This window comes from Gadus macrocephalus, chromosome 11 (genome assembly GCF_031168955.1).
Source record: "Gadus macrocephalus chromosome 11, ASM3116895v1".
NCBI lineage: Eukaryota > Metazoa > Chordata > Actinopteri > Gadiformes > Gadidae > Gadus > Gadus macrocephalus.
In genome coordinates this window covers 16779074-16798909 of record NC_082392.1, presented here as the reverse complement: position 1 = coordinate 16798909, position 19836 = coordinate 16779074, and the positions used below count along the sequence as shown (strand labels likewise).

The 19836-nt window shown below is 44.6% G+C and overlaps 1 protein-coding gene across 2 annotated transcripts; it reads right to left on the bottom strand.

The window, feature by feature from the left end:
• Positions 1-328: 328 nt before the first annotated feature.
• Positions 329-19563, bottom strand: adcy3a (adenylate cyclase 3a). Of its 2 annotated transcripts, none has more exons than XM_060065195.1 (21): positions 19466-19563; positions 18287-19026; positions 17184-17333; positions 14743-14873; positions 14362-14473; positions 13752-13879; positions 12968-13126; positions 12362-12530; positions 11903-12022; positions 9957-10099; positions 8314-8475; positions 8009-8096; positions 6332-6448; positions 5815-6089; positions 5623-5704; positions 5348-5506; positions 4872-5018; positions 4476-4589; positions 3843-3969; positions 3630-3754; positions 329-3316 (listed from the first exon to the last, which is right to left on the bottom strand). In XM_060065195.1, the coding sequence occupies exons 1-21, from the start codon at positions 19521-19523 to the stop codon at positions 3137-3139; spliced, it is 3486 nt and encodes a 1161-aa protein (XP_059921178.1). In that variant the 5' UTR covers positions 19524-19563; the 3' UTR covers positions 329-3136. The 2 variants fall into 2 exon arrangements, with proteins under 2 accessions (XP_059921178.1, XP_059921179.1); XM_060065196.1 differs by having other exon boundaries at positions 11903-12019.
• Between the last annotated feature and the right edge of the window lie 273 nt (positions 19564-19836).

Genomic DNA, 19836 nt, shown 5'->3' with positions numbered 1-19836 from the left:
TGGGTCTATTTTTCCGGGTAGAGACGCAAACTGTAGGGGGCACCCTTTGTTTTGTTTCTGCATCAAGCATGGGCGGCATCTATCCTTTGGCACAAGGTAATATATATATATATATATATATATTAAGTCGGCACAGATATATCTATGTCTTTATATCTCTCAAACTGACCCTTTTAAAAAGTATCTTAATTGGCATACTATTTTACTATTAGTTCCTTTTGCAGTCCTAATTATTATGCATTCATGAGACAGAGTCTATTACAGGAATTCATATACCACACCTTTCTGGTATACACATGTACCAGAAATAATACATCAATGCAACAAATGGAAATGTGAAAATATTTTTATTTCACTTAATGTTATCCACTTTGTGGACTAAGAGACACAATTACAATGAAAATTGCGTTAAAAGTACAGTATAAACCGAGAGCCAAAATGAAAAATCATATTCAGGTACACTACAGTAGGCTACTGTAGTCTACATGTAGTAGTACTCATCATTCAGTTCTATTGACAGCCAAACCAACCAGAAGTTCAACTAAATACATTATTAAAATAAATGATCCCCTTACATCTACCCTTTGTCCACTGATGTATTGCTTCTGTCAATTCAAATTGGATAAATGTAAACGTTGATTTGGATTAAAACAATCCGTTGAGAATTTGGCACAACCCCCTGTATTCTGCTGACTCAAGTTTGGATTCTGGTATCAAGATCAGTCTATACATGAAGAGAATAGAGTTCTTAAAATTATATTCTTTACTATTACAGTATTCAAACGCCATACTTCCATGACAGTGATTGTGACAAGGCACAATACCCTAGGCCTACACTTACCTCAATTGCGCAATTATTTATGAGCATTATGGACAGTGATTAGTTATATGTATCATGCCTGCCTTTTGGTAATTTAAATGGATTGTCCGATTTTTCATACAACGTTGTAGCCTCAACAAGGGTTTTTGTTAATGGAGTGTTTGTTTGTATAAGCCTCCTCCACCCAAAATTACAGCAGTTACTTTAATTTTTCAACAAATATTCACTATGACCACAAACTCAAATCAAACAGGCTACAATCAAACAATTATTATTTCTTTGTGTACCTCAATGTTTACATTAGAATTTGTCAGGACAGAATAGGGTTTCTCTCAAATGCAGTACAAAAACTAAATAAAAACCAAAACTTTTGAAAAATAATATCAAAACCAAAAGGTAAAGGTGAATTAACCAAAGGTTAATTAAACTTTAACAATGATGATATTTTTATTATTCCATGATGATCATAGAAGACATACTTTCTAATCCGACAAAATGACTTTTGACCCAGTATCTCAATTGTTGCTCAGAACTAGATGTGGGCTCTCTGGATACAACATGGTTGTAATTCTACATATAAATTACAAATTATGTTGTGACCACAACCTGATTTTAAATAAAGTTTACAGATAAATCAAAAGTGCTTTTTCCCCTAACCGAAGATTGATATCTCAACAAACCTCAGGGAACAATCGTGGCCCATATTTGGCAAATACATCCAGTCATCCCTTCAGGATTGGCACTTCCACAACTGCGTAAGAAAAGCAGGTCCCTGACATTTGCAATAAATTAAATAAAATCAATAAACACCACTGCTCTATGTACAATAAGGACATATTCGGCACTCTTTTCCTTTCGTCATATAGAATTAGGCTCATATCGTATATAATATAAAAATATGAAATAAGAAGGAAGGGATGTTTGACTTTGCCTTTAGGGAGAACAGTATCAGGGTTGTAGAAGAATAAACTATTGCACTGTAGTTATATCTGTGAAAGACTCATGGGGAACGAGGGTTTTACAATTAACCAACCGAAAGTGCAGACACTCCCTAAAATAGTGTCCCCCTCACATTCACATGAACAAAAACATTTCTGATTCCGTACTCAGTGGCCTGCCCAAGTCGGGTGTCAAACAGAAAAAAAGAAAATCCCCCAAAACCTTCCTTGAATACTAATACATATTTATCTGGAAAGTTACATGGGTTAAACACCACCCATGTGTATCTTTACCACTAACCCCATCATTGACTCAGGGACACAGAAACATTCAACGTCCAATGTCCCGGGTGACCCTTTGTCGCGCTCCGTAGTGTTGGTGAGACGATGGTACCGTGGTAGCGAGCGACACAACACTGCAAGCAGACCGGGTGGGGGCAAAACAGAAGCAAAAGCATGGCTTGGCCAGGCATTCCCACCTTTAAGGGTGGCTATTTTTAAATGAATCCAGACCGCAATCATGAAGAGAACCGGAATCATGAATTCTGACTGAAGAAAAAAAAACATAAAAAAGGTACATGGGAGTGGACACACACACACACACACACACACACACACACACACACACACACACACACACACACACACACACACACACACACACACACACACACACACACACACACACACACACACACACACACACCGGCAGAGGCAGGTATGTGCTAGTTTGATTGGCACCAACACACTTTGGCCTAAGTATTGGCCTAACACTTAATAACCCTACAAGTCAATTTAGGAGGACAACTGGTCAACGATGAGTCGGTCCCATTTGTAGAGGAAGAAATAGGGCAAGAGATGTTAAATATCCCATCCTCTTTCCAAAAGCCATTTTGGTTAGTGTGCTGAGTAGATGGCATCTTAAGTTACTTAGATTGTTTTAAGAAGGCAAATGTACCGATCAGGTTATCTATAGGTTCCTGTTTAAGAAAGATAGAGGGAAGGAGGGAGGGAGAGAGAAACAGTGTCTATACAGCAGTGTACTTTTTTATCACAGGTCCACTGTTAGCATTTCATTCGTGTTTTAAATTGCTTATCTTTGCGAACATGACCATGTATCAAAATGTTTATGTTTAAACAAGCATGTTTTCTAGACAAATCGCTTCGTTCAAAAATTCTCTCTTACAACCCGCCATCATGCATTCCAGATATAATAAATAGATTTGTGGAGTGTGTATCTATGTGTGTGTGTGTGTGTGTGTGTGTGTGTGTGTGTGTGTGTGTGTGTGTGTGTGTGTGTGTGTGTGTGTGTGTGTGTGTGTGTGTTTGCGTGTGTCTGTCGTGTCTGTGTGTGGGCCATCCTGAGCAGGCAAGGTCTTTAGCTGTCCACCACTTGGTGAGGCAGGGTGACCGAAGAGCCGTTTATGAAGGAGCCCTGCTTGTCTCTTCCCTTGAGAAAGTAAGTTAGCAGCTCCCCTTTGCCCTTCACGAAGATTGGACCCCTTCGAACAAAGCGGAATCCATACTCCTTCAGAATGTTATAGCAGTCCTCCACCACCTGAGGGCAACACAGGTATTGAGTGTGAAATAAGCTTGGCTTACTCTAACTAACTGTAACATCAGACCTCCATAAAGTGCCACGGGTGTTTTATTTTCAATGTAAATATTCTCAACAAATAAATGTATGTGTTAACTGCGTTTTAATTAATTTTATTGAGATTACTTGGTGTGGTGGCCATGTACTGTAAAGTTAGACTCATGTGTTTATTCAACATATAAGGGCTATAGCCAGTAAACACAACTAGGATGATGTCTGAAAGCAAACAAAAGGAAGTTCAAAGGCTTGCCCTAACAGGAAGTGACATCATTACCTGAATATTCCCCATAACCCCCGTGGACTCCATGCGACTGGCCACATTCACAGTGTTCCCCCAGATGTCGTAGTGGGGTTTCCGCGCACCAATGACTCCAGCCAATACTCCTCCTTTGTTTAGACCTTAAAGACAAACAGATTGGTGTTTCCCTCGGTCCCAGGCCAAGCACACGGTAGCAGCACGTCGAGCAATGAAGGACCGACTACTGACCGATACGGAGCATGAAGTTGTTGAAGGACTGATAGTTGATGTTCATCAAGGTGACCTTCATGGAAAGAGCGAAATCCGCCAGGTCTGCCAGATGCTGCCAGCGCTCGCGGTCAGAAAGTTCCTCCTTCTGTTGAACACAAACAGGCAAGAAAAAGTGTCAATCATAACTACAACAGGCCCGACCCCTTGAATCATTACACTGTAACATTATTACCGTATGCTATATCTCACTATCTCAGAATGGCTCTATAATTGCATTAACCTCAAATGAAAGCATAATTTGGCTTATCTGTGATCTATTGACGGGGTATGGCTCATTACATTTCCTCTCCCCCCCCCCCCCCCCCTGACTCTCCCCCGCCTAGATTTCCCTGACTCTAACCTTGATTTCCAGTCTCTCTTGTGGCCCTCTGTTTGGCTGTGTGCCACTGGCCCACGAGAGAGCCTGGAGGTAGGTCCCAAAAGTCTGGGTCAATCACAAGCCAGGGTCAGTGGCTTGAGCTGTGATTGGGTGGATTCGGTCTCGACATGGGCCGAAGGGCGGGACTGGCAGGTGGCAACCGGTTAAAAACCGAAGTGAGGGAGCTAAAGTGCTAAAAACAAGGCGTCGGGTCGGGCCTCCCAAGCTCTGACCTTCAAGCAGGCGTAACCGTTGGAGACGTCCGGGGTGACCCCTGAGGCGGCCATGTAGGTGCTGCCTATGGTCTTGATCTTGGTGATGCAGCGGAACTGGGCCTCGTCCAGCAGCTGTCCAGAGGAGAGACCACAGTTGAGATTAGTCAAAACGCTGGCACTTGTGAACCTGAATTGGACTGTAGGTTCTTGATTTGAAGACTTTGACCTGCATTATGCAACTCAAATCTTGGTCATTTTGAGTATCGACAGGTTGACATTCATCCACCCTAGGGATGAATCGGGGGATTTGTAACTTAATTGAATTGTAGAAAAAATACACGTCCAAATCGGTCGAGATGAGTAGAGAGCAGCTTGAAGCCCACCCAGCCTCCAGACAGTGACAGCTGTACTCACACTGTCAAAGTCCGAGATGATCTCGTTGAGGAAGCGCAGACACTCAATCCCCCCATTGTTGATGCTCTCCTCCGTGTAGAAATCAGAGAAGTTGGGGATGGAGGCGAACATCACACCGATCTCATCGTAGGACTGGCTGTACAACTCCTGGAACACATTGGGGTCGACAGTATTGATACAACCTTCCACCCGGTTTGTATATAAACAAGACTAGGTCAACCGAGTGAATGCCTGGTTGTCCTGGTTGTCTTATCTCTGCTGTCACATGATCAGATCTGCAGATCACCATCTACCACAATTTCCACAGAGCTTAGAATAACAGACGGAGCTCTAAATCAGACCACATTGAAACTGAAATTGAAATGACCAACGTAATATCTTAAGTGAATTCCCCATTTTCCGACCATTTATGTGTCCGTACACTGCGCAGTACCACGGCTCACGGACCTATGGGCGAGTGCCTCCCCGCGCATTACCTCATCCCTCTTCTTGGAGCCAAGGAAGTGGCGGGCCACGTGCTCCGGCAGCATGTTGGTCACCAGCGCCTCATTCCAGCGCCTCATCTCGTACACCTTCTCCTTCTGCTCGTGCACCTCGATCTTCCACAGGAACAGCGTCCGGGCCAGCTTCTCCACCTTTATCGCAGAGGAAGAGCATTGGAATGAGGAGAGCATGCGGGGCCTTAATGCTGCAGGCTCTTGGCCGTGCCATGGACATTGTATAACTCAAAATCGGGCTTCAAGCTTCTTACGTGGCGAGAGAAGTAGTAGAAGCTGATCATCATAACGACGATCATTATTGTCATTGTGAACTTTGAGGGGACGAGGGATGACCTGAAAAAAGAAATTAAAGTCAGGTTGACAATTTTCTGAATGAGTTATATAAATACGTAGCGAGAAATCAATACGGTTCTCCAAAAATAGCCCTGTTGCTCTCCGCTTACCTGTAGTCCTGGAAACGGGCCATGTCATATCGGTCAAATATGTCCCTCCAGCTGTAGATGTTGACGATGCCCGTTGCTATGGTGATGAGGAGCATGAGCGTGAGCTTAACCATGTGGCTGACCTGGACCAGCATGGTGGTTGCCATGAGCGCCAAGACAGCGATGTAGCTGTAATACTTGGGGTTCTCCAGGCAGTTGTCTGGGCCGGTCACTGTGGTGGAGGATGGGGGGGCCAGGGTGCTGCCTGAGGCCGGGGTGATGGGCAGGCAGCTCAGCTAGGTGGGACAGAGAGGAAGAGGAAGAAGAGGAAGAGGAGGGAGAATGGAAACGGTGGCTAAGCGAAGAACAGAAAATAACATAGACAAAGTGCTGTCTCTAATCATGTGATTATGGATCCATATTACTTCCATATCCAGTGATCTTTAGGGAATGTGCCATTGGAATTGTACATTTCAGACCTTACAATAATAAATAGTGATCAGATTTGCTGGCAGTTTTACATAAGTAGGTTTCTCACCATGTCAACAATATCTGCCATAGTAACTATGAAAATGGCCGCCATGGCCCAGGTGTTGCGGGCCCAGCGTGTGTGGTCTATCCATGTGGAGAAAGACACCAGCTTCTTTGGAAAAACCTAACAAACAAAAGACCATACTATTAATAACATGCACAAACCCATGTATTGTGAGATGAGGATCACCATAGAAGCCCCTTTTTATTGCAATCGTTGGCAGCTTCAATTGCTATCTATTTAAATTTTAAGGACAAGAATACAAACAACGATGGAGCCACCATTTTGACAACGTGTGATACAGAGTCCATATAAGAGTCCACACTCGATTTAGCTTGCTGATTAGAAGCACTTACTTTAAAACAACACGAGCCACACACAGACTTCCAAAACAAACAATTCTCAGAAGGCAGTTGTGTATCCTTCACACGCGAACGCACCCGCGTACGTCCGCGGCGTCCATGTGACATTGGGCTGATATTGTGTAGCCGTGGAGATATCGACAGGCATTGGTCACGTTGAGTCTGCCTGCGGGCCTTGGTCACGTTGGGTCTGTTTTATTGCTGAGCATCTGACTGGATGTGTATGAGTCTGAGAAGCCACATAATTTGTACATCGGATTAAAAAAAATTAAAAAAATCCAACAGATGACGATGTCGCCCCCTGCCTGACCCCAAACCCCACGCTCAATAGTTAAAGCCAGGTCACATAACACTGGTTGTCAATAAATCAGATTTTCCATGGCTGTGAACTTGGGCTAAATCAAAAGCGCGAGACATGTCAGTGGCTCCACGCCTCCAGGCGGACCACAGTGTTGAGCTGCACCCTGCTATGTCTATAGCCGCATTTCCAGTGCAGGAACTAGGAACTTTGTGAGGAACTCAGTGTGTTTCCATTGCAAGAGCCAGGGTCTTAATTAAGGTCCGGGGGCATTATTTTACCCCCCAAAAAGTCCTTGGTCAGGCAGTACATGAACGTTGGGGATTGGGCTCGAAAATTCACACAGTTCTCTTATTGTATCCAAAGGGGTAAACAACTTTCATAGACCTATAATTATCGCTATCTGATACATGTTGTCATTCTTCTTGATAGCAGTTGGCGCTACAATCAAATTAAACGTGAATCTAGGTTAGAGGTTGCTTTGATGACGGTTTGCAATTGTATCGCAACAGTTTTGTTTTGAATACCAACTTCCTCCAAAAGAGTTATGTCCTACTCAAACCTACTTCAGTTATCGAACAGTGAAATTACCTCAAAAACAGGCGTCTCCAAAACATGGATGTATGAAGGAATGCACACACACACACATATCATAGTCCCCTCTTCTGCAAACTGCCCTTCGCTTCACAATTTTACACTTGGATTAAAAATCTAAATCCACAATAATGAAATCCCCATAATAATGAAAGTATGGGGCATCCGCTTGCATTCACTGGCTATGTGAGGTTGAGGGTTGAATCCATTTCCACAGGAGGAAAACAATTGTTTTGTCTGGTCGTACACTTGTCCGAGAAGTAAACAGAGGCTCAGTCTGAAACTGTGTGTGTGTGTGTGTGTGTGTGTGTGTGTGTGTGTGTGTGTGTGTGTGTGTGTGTGTGTGTGTGTGTGTGTGTGTGTGTGTGTGTGTGTGTGTGTGTGTGTGTGTGTGTGTGTGTGTGTGTGTGTGTGTGCACGCTGACTCACTCTGGGGAAAATGGCTGCCAGGGAGCAGATAGTGAGGACAAGCAGCAGGACCTCTCCCACAGCAAGGGTAATGTAGTTTGCAATCAGCCTGTAGCGAAAAACACACAGACACACAAACCAGGAAGATAGCAGGAAAATGAGATTATAGAGACATACAATCAGAGATACCAGAGATACACGACGACAGACAAAGGGATATGTGCACGTAACGGTATAATATCGTTCAAGAGACAGAAAAATACGGGACAAAACTAAAACCCCTTCTGTAGGCGCCATCCACCCGGGGCCCCTCTGTGAGAGCTCACCGTGGGTCGATGAGGGCCTCCATGACGGCGGTGAAGAGCAGGACCACACAGGAGCAACTGAACGCCGCTCCGCTCTGTTTCTCCTTCTCCACAGAGTAGCGCGTCTCCAGCTCGGGGTCCACAAAGCGCAGGGACAGCCGGTTGGTGTGTTTGCCCTTCAGACTGCCGCCAGAAGGAGAGCGTGAACAGGATGATATTAATGATAATGATGATAATAGTGGTAATATCAAATGATAATAGTGCATTTATGGTAACGATGCAAGCTCTACTATGTGGACTGTAACGATGCTAATCTATGACGGGATTTATACAACGGCGGGCGGGGGTTTGGAAACTGACCTTATGTTTAGAGAAAAAAAAAAAACACAATTTCGAATATTTGTTTTTCAATAATTACTTATACAGATACACGATAATTTAAGTTGCAGGTATTCAAAATACAACATTCATCACTAATGTTCAAGTGGTCAAAATATTGATCGCTAAAAAAAATTCTAAGGTTTTCCAATGACAGGCCTAAGCAATCGAGAATGAATGCAATGGAACTGTGTGGTCTGTCCTCCATGTGATCAAAGAAATCCGATTTGCACTTTTTTTTTCCTGAACACTATTTTATTTCAGTTCTTTGTTGCTTCAGACCTTAGCTTATTGAACTCTTGAGTTTGAAAATTCATCAATGACACAAATTGGACAACCTACCGGAGCCGCGTCGTTATAGCTGTTTGCTATTGGGTTTGTTTCTCAAGACACTTTTATTTTGATCAAATGACGGACTGCGCTCTGATAGGATATTCAATACCATTCAGTCTCGATTGATTGAGCCTGATTTTTCAGGTCCATGTTTGCACTACTTGAATATGAGAAATTAATATAGTATTTTTTCTATATCTGCAACTATAATTTATCGATCTGAATAAGTGAACATTAAAAAATATATATTTGCATTGTGCTTTTGAAAAGGTACAATTTGTAATGGCATATTTTAATTTCAAAGAGCTGATTCGAAACGATTACATGCAAAAAATCTACGCGAAGTATATATTATAATATACACTAATATTAATAAAAATGTAAATTTCAGGAATTCAATGGTGTTTGTATTTCCATATACAAAATTCAATGGCTTTTTCAAAACAGTATGACAGCGATTTGCATCCATACAGGGGTCATTGCAAACACGTCGTCAATACATGGTTGATTAAATTCCCAATGTTCCTAATCATATGCATTAGTGACCCACTCTGACAACAAAAATGTCAGAGTTAATTTGCATAATTGGTACAATTATCTAAGCCATGTCACCCAATGAGCAGTCATCAAAACTGTTCAATGGATTGCATTACCATCTGACATTTGCAAAAGGGCCAAAAATAACATGCTACAAAGTGAACCTCATTACGAAATGATTTGGTCCAAGAACACGGCTACGGGCTTTGTTTGAGCGCCGCCGACAGATCAAGAGATTTCACATTTTACACTGACATCGGGGATGACTGAGCTAATAGAACTGCTGCTTCAGATAATCTCCTTTCACATGGAACGCTAACATTCCTACAGATTACCTGTACAGTACAGTACAGTACAGGGACCCAACCCTCCAACCCCACCCTTTCAGTGTGTGTGACAGGATAAACTCGACTCACGCCTGCACCGTCTCCCTCTCCAGCAGAGCTTCGTTCAGCAGTTTGTTGAGCTCCTGTTCGTTCTCGCGGGCGTCGATTACCCGCTCAGCCAAGTCTCGCAGACGAAGTCGCCGTCGCGGGTTAGGAAACGACGGATTCACCACCTGGGGGGGGGAAGGGTAGAGATGGAGGAGTGAATGTTTCAGTTTTGCCGACTGGAGGTGAAAGACTAGTGAGAAAAAGGGAGAATAGGGTATCAAGCTTGAGTTTAGAAAAAGAAAAATTAACGCATCCACAAATACATTATTAAAAAAATATATCAACAACCAGTTGAAAACATTAAGAAGGGGTCTGCATTTGAATTCATCAAAGAATATGAACATATTTAATATCCTTATATAGATTAGGCACCAGTGGCGTTTTCTCCCGGAGGCCAAGGGAAGCCAGGCGTCCCTGTTTTTTTAGGCTGTAGTTGTCATCCAATATAAACATTTATATTAACAGTTTCGTTAATTATTTTGTGCTGTGTTGCTGTCATTTCTTCCCCATTTTTCTCCTCTCATTGACCATTTCACAATGCGCGATACTGCACCCCTGTTATATACTGAAGACGCGGCGAAACACGACACTGCACACTGCGAGGAAGCCAGCCCGAGCTGGCATCCCTTGGTGAAAAAAAAAGAAAGAATTGACCAATCAGGTGAGGCTACCGTCATGACACTGCCCTCCTCTGATTGGTCGGGAGGGTGTCAGGAGGGTGCCAAGGGAAGCCACTCGGCCCTTGGCTTCACACCAATCAAATCAAAGCATCATTATCAACGTCACCGAAAAATCAACAACAAAACAAATAGCGCGAAATTAGCATGTTTGAATTGTTCTAATTTTTGAGTAGCCTACTTAGCAAGTGCAGTTATGGAGGGTGGAGATTTAGATTATTTACTTAAAAATAATTTTACCAAACTACCACAACAGCAGCGAATCAAAATAAAATCCGATGGCAGGCCAACACCGAAGCTGAAACTGCGCATGGAGAGAAAGCAAGGCTTCTTTCGGACGTTCAATGAAGAAAACTATACACGAACGGAGTGGCTAGCTGGCAGCAGCAAACCTCAGCGACTATTTTGCTGGCCGTGTCTTCTTTTTGACAAGGATTCGTGCTCCCTCAACAATCCCTGAGTCACTACAGGATTCGTGGACCTTGCCAACGAGTGGCACGGTAAATCAAAAAGCCACATATTATTTATCATATCAAATACTGTGAGTCGTGTTACACGTGAACATGAAACTTGAAATAGCCGACAGCCGCGCTGTCGATTCTTTGACCATTAACGGCTTCTGCATTTCGGTCGGGGAGGGGTTGCATTTATAATAAAATGTATAATTGAATGAGATGTTTAGGAGTAGGCCTACTGTGTGTGTGTGTGTGTGTGTGTGTGTGTGTGTGTGTGTGTGTGTGTGTGTGTGTGTGTGTGTGTGTGTCAGATTACAGGCATGTGTAAGTCCTGGTAAATGACCAGGCGCTCAAATAGCTCTTGTAGTTGCATTAAATACATCCAAGCTGCAACGTACTATTTTCTCTAAAGGTTTGGCCTCACTTGGCTTCCTCAAAAAAAATCCCCACCCCACGTCACTGTTAGGCACCACTGTATCTGATATGCATCATCACATGCGTCTACAAAGAGTCACTTTCACTTGAGATAAAAGCGTCTTCTGACTGAATAGAAAATGGTTCTGATGAACAACTGAGTAACCCCGGGGCCACTCTGAAATCGGTGTCAAGTCAGCCGTCAACGTTTCTTTGTACATCGAAAACAATCAGTGTACAAAGAACAACGTCTTCATTCACGATCAACGAGTCGGGCCAGGATTCACCATGGACCAGTGAGGCTTTGGTGGTTGTGTTTCCATAGGTGTGTTTCCCACGCCTTTAAAACCAGGGATCGGCAGCATTGTTTACTTCTCCCTACCCTGGCGTCCAGTTCCTCAGGTTCCTCTGGTGTGGTGCAGGCTGTGTTGATGCTCCCGTTGCACTCTGTGGTGTTGATTAGCAGCGGGGAGTTGCCGTTGGATGACGTCACAGACAGCTTCTGATAGCAAGCACAGAGTTAGGGTGTGACCCATTGCTGCAGCCTCGCAAATAAAACAAGGTTTGTTTAACTATTTTAAGAGGCCTTTTTGTATGGTCAACATTGTGCAAAACAAAATGCCCCTTTGTCTGTTGCTTTCACGTATTACAGTATTATTACAAATTGGTGCAGATGTATATATTTGTATTCTACTTGTATAATTCCGAACAGTTATATAACTGCTTTTTTTTGGATTGTTAATTATAGTATTAGGAAGGTGTTAAAGAATTAAAGAATTACAAAGGAGATGGTAATTCCTGTGTCATGCGTTTGTGCTTTGGGGGGGGGGGGTTCTCTCACCACTCCATTGATGCCGTTCTTGGCCGCGGGGCCCTTGGGGGGCACCAGCACCAGGTAGGTGTGGAGGCCCCTCTCCTTCAGGTAGTCACAGCGCTCGCCCCCGTTCCCGGGCTCCACCTCAAACTCCCCGTGGAGACACTCCATGGTGCTCTGAGAGATGTGCACTCGACTGGACCATGAACACACACACACACACACACACACACACACACACACACACACACACACACACACACACACACACACACACACACACACACACACACACACACACACACACACACACACACACACACACACCACACACACACACACACACACACACACACACACACACACACACACACACACAGAAATTAGGATAGAGTATATTGATATAGAGTATATTGGCATATTGATAATAATATTGATAACCTGTTTGTTTTTAATGTCACGTATGTTTAATTCTAAACACACACAGCTTATTTACATGACCCTGACATAACAGCTGTAAGCTTTTGCTTCAAAACAAGTCCCTGCATGTTGTGCTTCAAAGCGATAGACACTGATGTGGACCATATCATGATAGGTATACTAGACTATCATCCAGTGCGTTGATGTTATTACCCTGGTATCCCCCCTGCTTCCATCTTGTTGGCCACGGTGACGTCAGTGGACCAGACGTCATACTGCCAGCGCTTCTGGCCCAGGACGCCCCCCAGGACCGTACCACTGTGAACGCCCACACGCATGTCCACAGCTTTTTGCGTCTTCTCACGCACATACCTGTGGGCAAATACAAGCAGCAATAAAAGGCTTGTTTATACAAGCATCTCTCCTACCTCATTCTCACTCCTGTTTACAAAGTAAACACACTCGCTCAACTGGCAAATCCAACAGTCTCTAACTTATTAACATTACAACTGGACTGTCTAGAAAATATTGACACATTTTCCAAATTTGTCTTCCTCCTCGGGCATTGAGTAACACTTGAGTTAAACCTGAACATGAACTTGAAAGTTCTGGATAAACATGTAAAATACTGTCATTGTCATTGTTATTGTAATATTGAAATTTTGTCAAATTATAAAATGTAATTTTAAATTATTATATTATTTACAATGATAATATAATTGATGTAAATTATAATTTATAGCAGATTCAAATATAAATAATGATTGAATGATGAACATAAACAAAGGACAATATAAAAAAAAGTAAACAAATATCTAAGCTTGCCTCACAGGTTTTTACTCCAGCCTCTTCAACAACAGATCACCCTCATTAGCTAAACCAATGGTGTCCTTCTCAGGCACTAACATTCACCAATCAAAACATTGCCAAAATAACATGCAAATAATCTCCCATCTCTATGGAACCAAGACCCGCCTCCCCCAGAGCGGTGACTCACGAGATGGCTTCCACCATGGCCAGGCCCATCATGATGGAGCAGGCGGCGTGGTCCTCCCGGTAGTCAGGCAGGCCACAGATACAGTAGTAGCAGTCCCCTAGGATCTTGATTCTCAGCTGGTGGTACTTCTACAAACCAGAAGACAGAGCAAATATATCACCCGACTTTATAGAAACTAAAACTTATTTGCAGGTGTATATACAGCTACCTAGTCAATTGAAGTTTAAACTGACTGGGATATATAGTGCATCTCACCGTGTAATTATGACGCAACCAGGTTTATTTATTTTTATAAATATTTGCATGCGTATATGCTTCCGTTTCATTTGATCAATATCATGTTTGAAGACATACAAAGAGAAACGCTGTCTTCATGTACAATAGCCATTGAGAAATGTTTATGGTTCTGCTTTCACTATATTTAGTCCAGAGCCAAATGTTCCTCCACAGTGACATAACAAAACTGTGCATTCACACAGGCTGCAACAGAACCATCATATTTTCCGTCTCTGGGTATGTTTGTCGGTGCTCTTTATGTCGAGTCATTCGCAGGCGTGCGGGCAAATGAGCATCAGAATGAGAGCAGCCATTAGAAGATGAGGACACGCACCGCGGCCAGCTTGTCAAAGCGGGCAAACAGTTCGTTGAGCAGCTTGACCAGCTCATGGGCACTGCACGAGGACGACAGCTGGGTGAAGCCAACAATGTCTGCAAATAAAATACTGGAGAGAAAATAGTGGAGGTTACAAAACATATTGAAAATCACAGAGCTACATCGAGTCCTTTAGCTACTGATTGTGTACAGTTGTCAAATTGACCACATTTGTCACATACATGTTATGTGTTGTTAACTACCTGAATAAAATAATACTCTCATGATAGCAATAATAACAATGTTGTTTCCAGTTGACAGTGAAACATAACGTTTCAAACTAGACAGCACATTTAATTTTTATGATTTCGAAGCGGTTAATGGTAATTCATGTCGTACCTGACGTTCTCGTGTCTGTACATGTACATGGTGTTAAACTGCTGCATCTCCTTCTGGCTCGCTTCCTTCTTCATGTCCTGAAGCATCTCGTCTGCTATGTGCTTGGGGAGGATGGATAGCAGCAGCCGTTCCTATGGAGAGACACAGATGTGGGTCAATTTGATGCATGTGAACCCCAGGAAGCGTCTCGTAACTAGCAGTGGCATTGACGTATCCAGGTATACTTCCAATGCCTTTCAGAGCGCAGGCCTTTCTGTAATCATGTTACCGGCCTCTGGATACATCAGGGGTTCATTTTGACGAAAACACTGTGAGCCAATTTAAATGACTTAGAGCGAGGCCACAGCACCATGGTCAAAAGGCTTTGGAGTGGAAGATCAATAGGCCAAAGGGTTCACCCTAACCCGAAGAGGAGCCACAATAAATAAAGAGGATTCATGTGGACCACGTTTCACATAACTTCTAGAGAGCATTGTTTACGCACTACTGACTGCCTTGGTCAGTCAGCAGATCATAACAAATACTGGTCTCTGGGACCCAACATCAAATATTAGCACTGCCTTGATCCGGAAGGAAAAAAAAACACAATTTTCTCAAGCAACACAACAAACGCTTTGAGTGCACCTATGGAGCAAGACCGGTGGCCATACATTAGCCTACATGTGTAGGGTTGAGCACCGAAACTCGGTTCCAGTAGGGAACCGGTTCCGACGTAAACGGTTGTAACGAGATCGAATAAGAACGCACATTTCGGTTCCTCATAACGGTGCCTGGCGTTTTTTAACGCCCCCTGCCCCGCCCCCATGGTGTTGCGGCGTCAACTTGCGTTAGTGCTGGGCGCTATACCGGTTCAGACTGAATAACGGTGTGTATTTTCGTTAGGAAATGCTTTTGTTATATACCGCCATACCGGTGTATTTGATTACACAACGTTCGGAACGCAGCGCTGCGCGACACTGTTTCAGACGGGATGACCCTTTTCAATGTTGCGCTAAACACGCATGGTACGACTACGACTTTCTTTATAGGTCCATGACTGCGAGGCGTGGTATTTCAGGCCAACTGGTAAAAGAGTGTGTCACGGCTTTCAAACATATAAACCATAAAGCCTATGGGCTCCTCGAGACTCGGGACGCAGCGCGTTGACGATCGGCAGGTTGTAGTGGGTGAACGTGAATGAACGTGTGTGTGTGTGTGTGTGTGTGTGTTGCGAGCGAATGTAATTTTAAAGTAACAAACAAACAAACTCAAAGCCGATGCATGCATCCAAAACTTTCTGTTCAAAACCAAATAAACAGAAAGTTTCAATCAAAAACAGTCGTTATTCGCTTCAAATACTTTTACTTTTTAAAAGTTGGGAATTAATACAGCGCGGTACCGAGCGGTTGAAAACAATGTTGGCGTCTCCTGTAGCTGCCTTGCGCACCTGAGTTATTTACTTAATATGACTTTGGCAATAATGTTGCGCCATGATGCGTGCCTGCCTGCTTTCAGCAAGTAATTAATATCATTATTATTATTATTACTACTCATAACAAGTCGTGCATGTATGCAAGTGTGTGCAGTTTCGTTTTTTTAAGTACCGGTTCGAGAACCGTTTTAGCACCGGAACCGTTTGAAAAGTACAGAGTAGGCACCGGTATCGGATAAAACCCAAACGATACCCAACCCTATACATGTGTGGACAAGAAAATGGCATTGGCAATAATAATTAACTGACAGAGAGAGTGTGAGTAAAAGAGATGGAGAGAGAGAGGGAGAGAGAAACGGGTGAGCAAGTCAGCACTGTGATTACAGCTGACACCGTCTCAGGAGGTTGGTTGCCATGGCAACGTGCAGCGACCGGATGCTCCTTGATTGGCTGCCAGCCCCTCGTCTCCCAGCAGCCCATGCTTCTCCATTAGTATTCTGGGAGTTTCTCTCCCTCCTGGTCTTATCAGCTTTTTCCTCACTCCCCATCGCTCCCGCTCTGTCTCCCAGTCTCCCTCGCACACACCTTTGCTCCCTCCTTCTCTCCTTCTACAATCCTGTGGTTTATTTCCCCCCGCCCCCTGCTTTCTATAGTGCCGTCCTGTTAGCCTGTTCCATAAATAGTAGCAAACCAGAATGCCCAATAGTCACAGCTGTGGTACGGAAGAAGGGGAGGGGGAAGAGAGGGAGGGAGGGACCGAGGGAGGGAGGGGAGGGTGGCTTGCTGACACAGTGCTAACACAAACAGACATATGCCACACACTGTGTGTGCGTGTCCCTACGCACGTGCAGAAGCCGTACACCTCAACCGCTACCCATCCATAAAACATGGTATCAGACCCCTTCCATTTTCATCATATCAACGAATGACGTTGCTGCACAAACATAATCCTCCTAAACCCCGGCATCCAACATTAAAACAACAACAGAAGCGTAGACCTACAAGTATAGAATACACAGCAGACGCCTACCTGTTGCTGGCTTTGCTCCTCCAGGTTGAGTTTGACTTCCAGGGACTGTCTGGCCTCCAAAAAGGCCTTGCGGTGCTTTCGGTCAGCCATGTAGTACGACATAACCCCCACGGTGATGGCACACACATAGATCACAATGTTGGCCAGGAGCTTGACAACAGAACATGACATATGGATTAGGGCTCTTTGTTGAACATGCATACACATTATCATACTGTATGTACACATCATAAATGCTAATTATGAGCCTGGATGCACATAGGCTTGATGTCAAAATTTCTTCAAAACATGACATTAATAAGACATCATGGAGGCTGGATGTTTATATAACCATCATATTGTAATAATATCCTTCACTCATAGAGCACAGCCTCATTTAGGTGTGGCTGTCTGCCAGGAGGATCCAAACAGTCCAGTTCTCTGTGTCAAATAAGCACACGTCCCATCCCGTGGCAGTCGACAATACACACATGGTGTCTCGAGGACTTCTGCCTCAAGGTAGAAACACAACCGCACGCAGCAGGCCTGACCTCTGTTCAAATCTATTGAGAAATAGGTTTCTTGCCAGATCGACATGAAAGGAAAGTCAAGAAAGAGGTCATCGAACGCTGTAGATTCGATGGATGAGATAATATTAAAGTCCCGATAATACGTACTGTTTGTTTTGCGGGCCCTGACAAAGATGAGGTCTCACACGCCGTAACTTAAAACCAGAGCTGACGCTTGTCGTTCTAGCCATTTTCTCCACGTCACCCATAGCACCCGTTCCATGAGTGTCCTCTACAACGCCGCTTCGCATTAACCCACACACACACACACGCACACGGACACAAACACACACACGTCATTTCCATTCACTCCACAATAATGCAGCCTCCTTCTCACCTCGTCTCTGCTCAATGCCACCCAAACCTCCTCCTCATCATCATCGTCAGCAACATTACTGCTGCCAATCAATAATTTCTGTAGGTTTTTTTCCTTATAATGTCACATGCCTCAAAAGGATTTATAGAATCAGATGGATTATCTCTGTATAATTATATTCCTTCAGTCTTTAACTGCACCGAGCCAGCCCCCCCCCCCCCCCCCCCCGCCCTTCTCACCTGTCGACCCAGGGCGGCCCCTTGAATGTCCTCCTGCTGCTGCTGTGCGATGGTGACCCCCAGCACCAGGGTGTGCACCCCGCAGGACACGGACGTGATCAGCACGATGGGCGTGAGCCTCAGGGGCAGCGTGAGGAAGAAGGAGAAGCTGAAGAAGGCCTGCCAGCCCACCGTGTCGCTGGCCTGGTGGAAGCGGGAGTAGTTCAGCCCCAGGTAGCAGAAGATCTGCGCCCCGATGAGCACCCACAGGGCGTACGGCACCACCCGGCGGGAGACGCGGTCGGGCAGCAGGCCGTACCGGCACAGCACGTAGAGGACCACGTCGGCCGCCAGCCCGACCGACGCCACCACCACCGAGGCCAGCTTGTCCCCGGTGTAAACCACTGCGCACATGACGATGACGTAGCTGTCGAAGAGGGCCGCAAACACCACCAGCACCAGCAGGGTCTCGTGCCTCTGCCGCCGGAAGTAGGTCTGGTAGAGGTTCTCCAGGGACTCCGGGGCGAAGGTGAGCCGCATGAAGCGCGGCAGGCAGAGGCAGCACCCGGAGCTCCGCACCGTCACCTCGTGGGCGCGCCCCACCGCCTGGCCCGCGTCCGAGGGGAGGGTGACCGAGCAGTCGGCGGAGTACTCGGCGGAGTACTCGGGCTCCGAGAAGGCCCGGTTGCGAGGCATGGTCACCGCTTTGCCTCGCCCTCTTGGTTTCCCTTGAATGGTGCCCAGCGGGCCCGTCTTGGGTTCTACAGCAGATTCAAAATACTGCTGTTACGGTCAGATGTCCCTCTATTGTACACTATGGTCTGATCTGTTCTCTTAATCCCATTGTCCAGACACCATCTTGCCCTGAGATGCCATTCATGGCGGCATGAATAACCTGTAGTGTCTTGATTGTCAGGCCCAGTTTACTATTGGGATCAGCCTACATCGCTATGCCCATTATGACTACCAGTTTGACTCACTACTCAGTATTGTGTCACCTACACTGATGAAGGCAGCTACCTTTGGCTAACCCAGTAGAGTCAATAAGCAGTTCTTCCAGCTTTCAACTGCTTTTTGATTACATTTTCCACCAGCAGCTCTATTCGTATTTTGTAGTGTGGATGTGAGTCTCATGGCAGCGTCACTAATTAATATCCCTCGCTGGGGGTATCAATACAAAAATAATTTTGTTTTCATGACCTCTTCTCTCTCCGTCGTTCCGCTGTAGTGGAGCGCTGTGGTCATTTTGGGCATCCATTGTCACACCTCACATGGCCTAAATAAAAAGGACAGATAAAACGGTAGTCAAATCTTTCTTAAAACAAATATTCAACACATGTTTAGTTTAGAGACATGCAGAGCTTTGATTGCCTCGTTCTAATATATGGTAGGCTATTATAAACTGACGAAATAAGATGTATTCTTCTCTTGGCCTATTAGGACCAAGGGGAAATAAAGCCCCATAGTGGTTGCTCATGACCATCTGCCCAGGCTACATGTTGCGCTCTGAAATGATAACTAGACATATCTAAAGTGGTTGTCATTAATGTAGAAGCATTGTGTCAGAATAT

What these genes read in the sequence shown, in the direction of transcription:
- adcy3a (XM_060065195.1), bottom strand. Translation starts at nt 19,523, where the DNA reads ATGGATGCCCAAAATGACCACAGCGCTCCACTACAGCGGAACGACGGA. An exon ending in GCTTTGACAAGCTGGCCGCG is followed by an intron (nt 13,880 to 14,361) that starts GTGCGTGTCCTC and finishes TCTGGTTTGTAG; the next exon opens with AAGTACCACCAGCTGAGAAT. An exon ending in GAGGCCCTCATCGACCCACG is followed by an intron (nt 8,097 to 8,313) that starts GTGAGCTCTCAC and finishes TTTTCGCTACAG; the next exon opens with GCTGATTGCAAACTACATTA.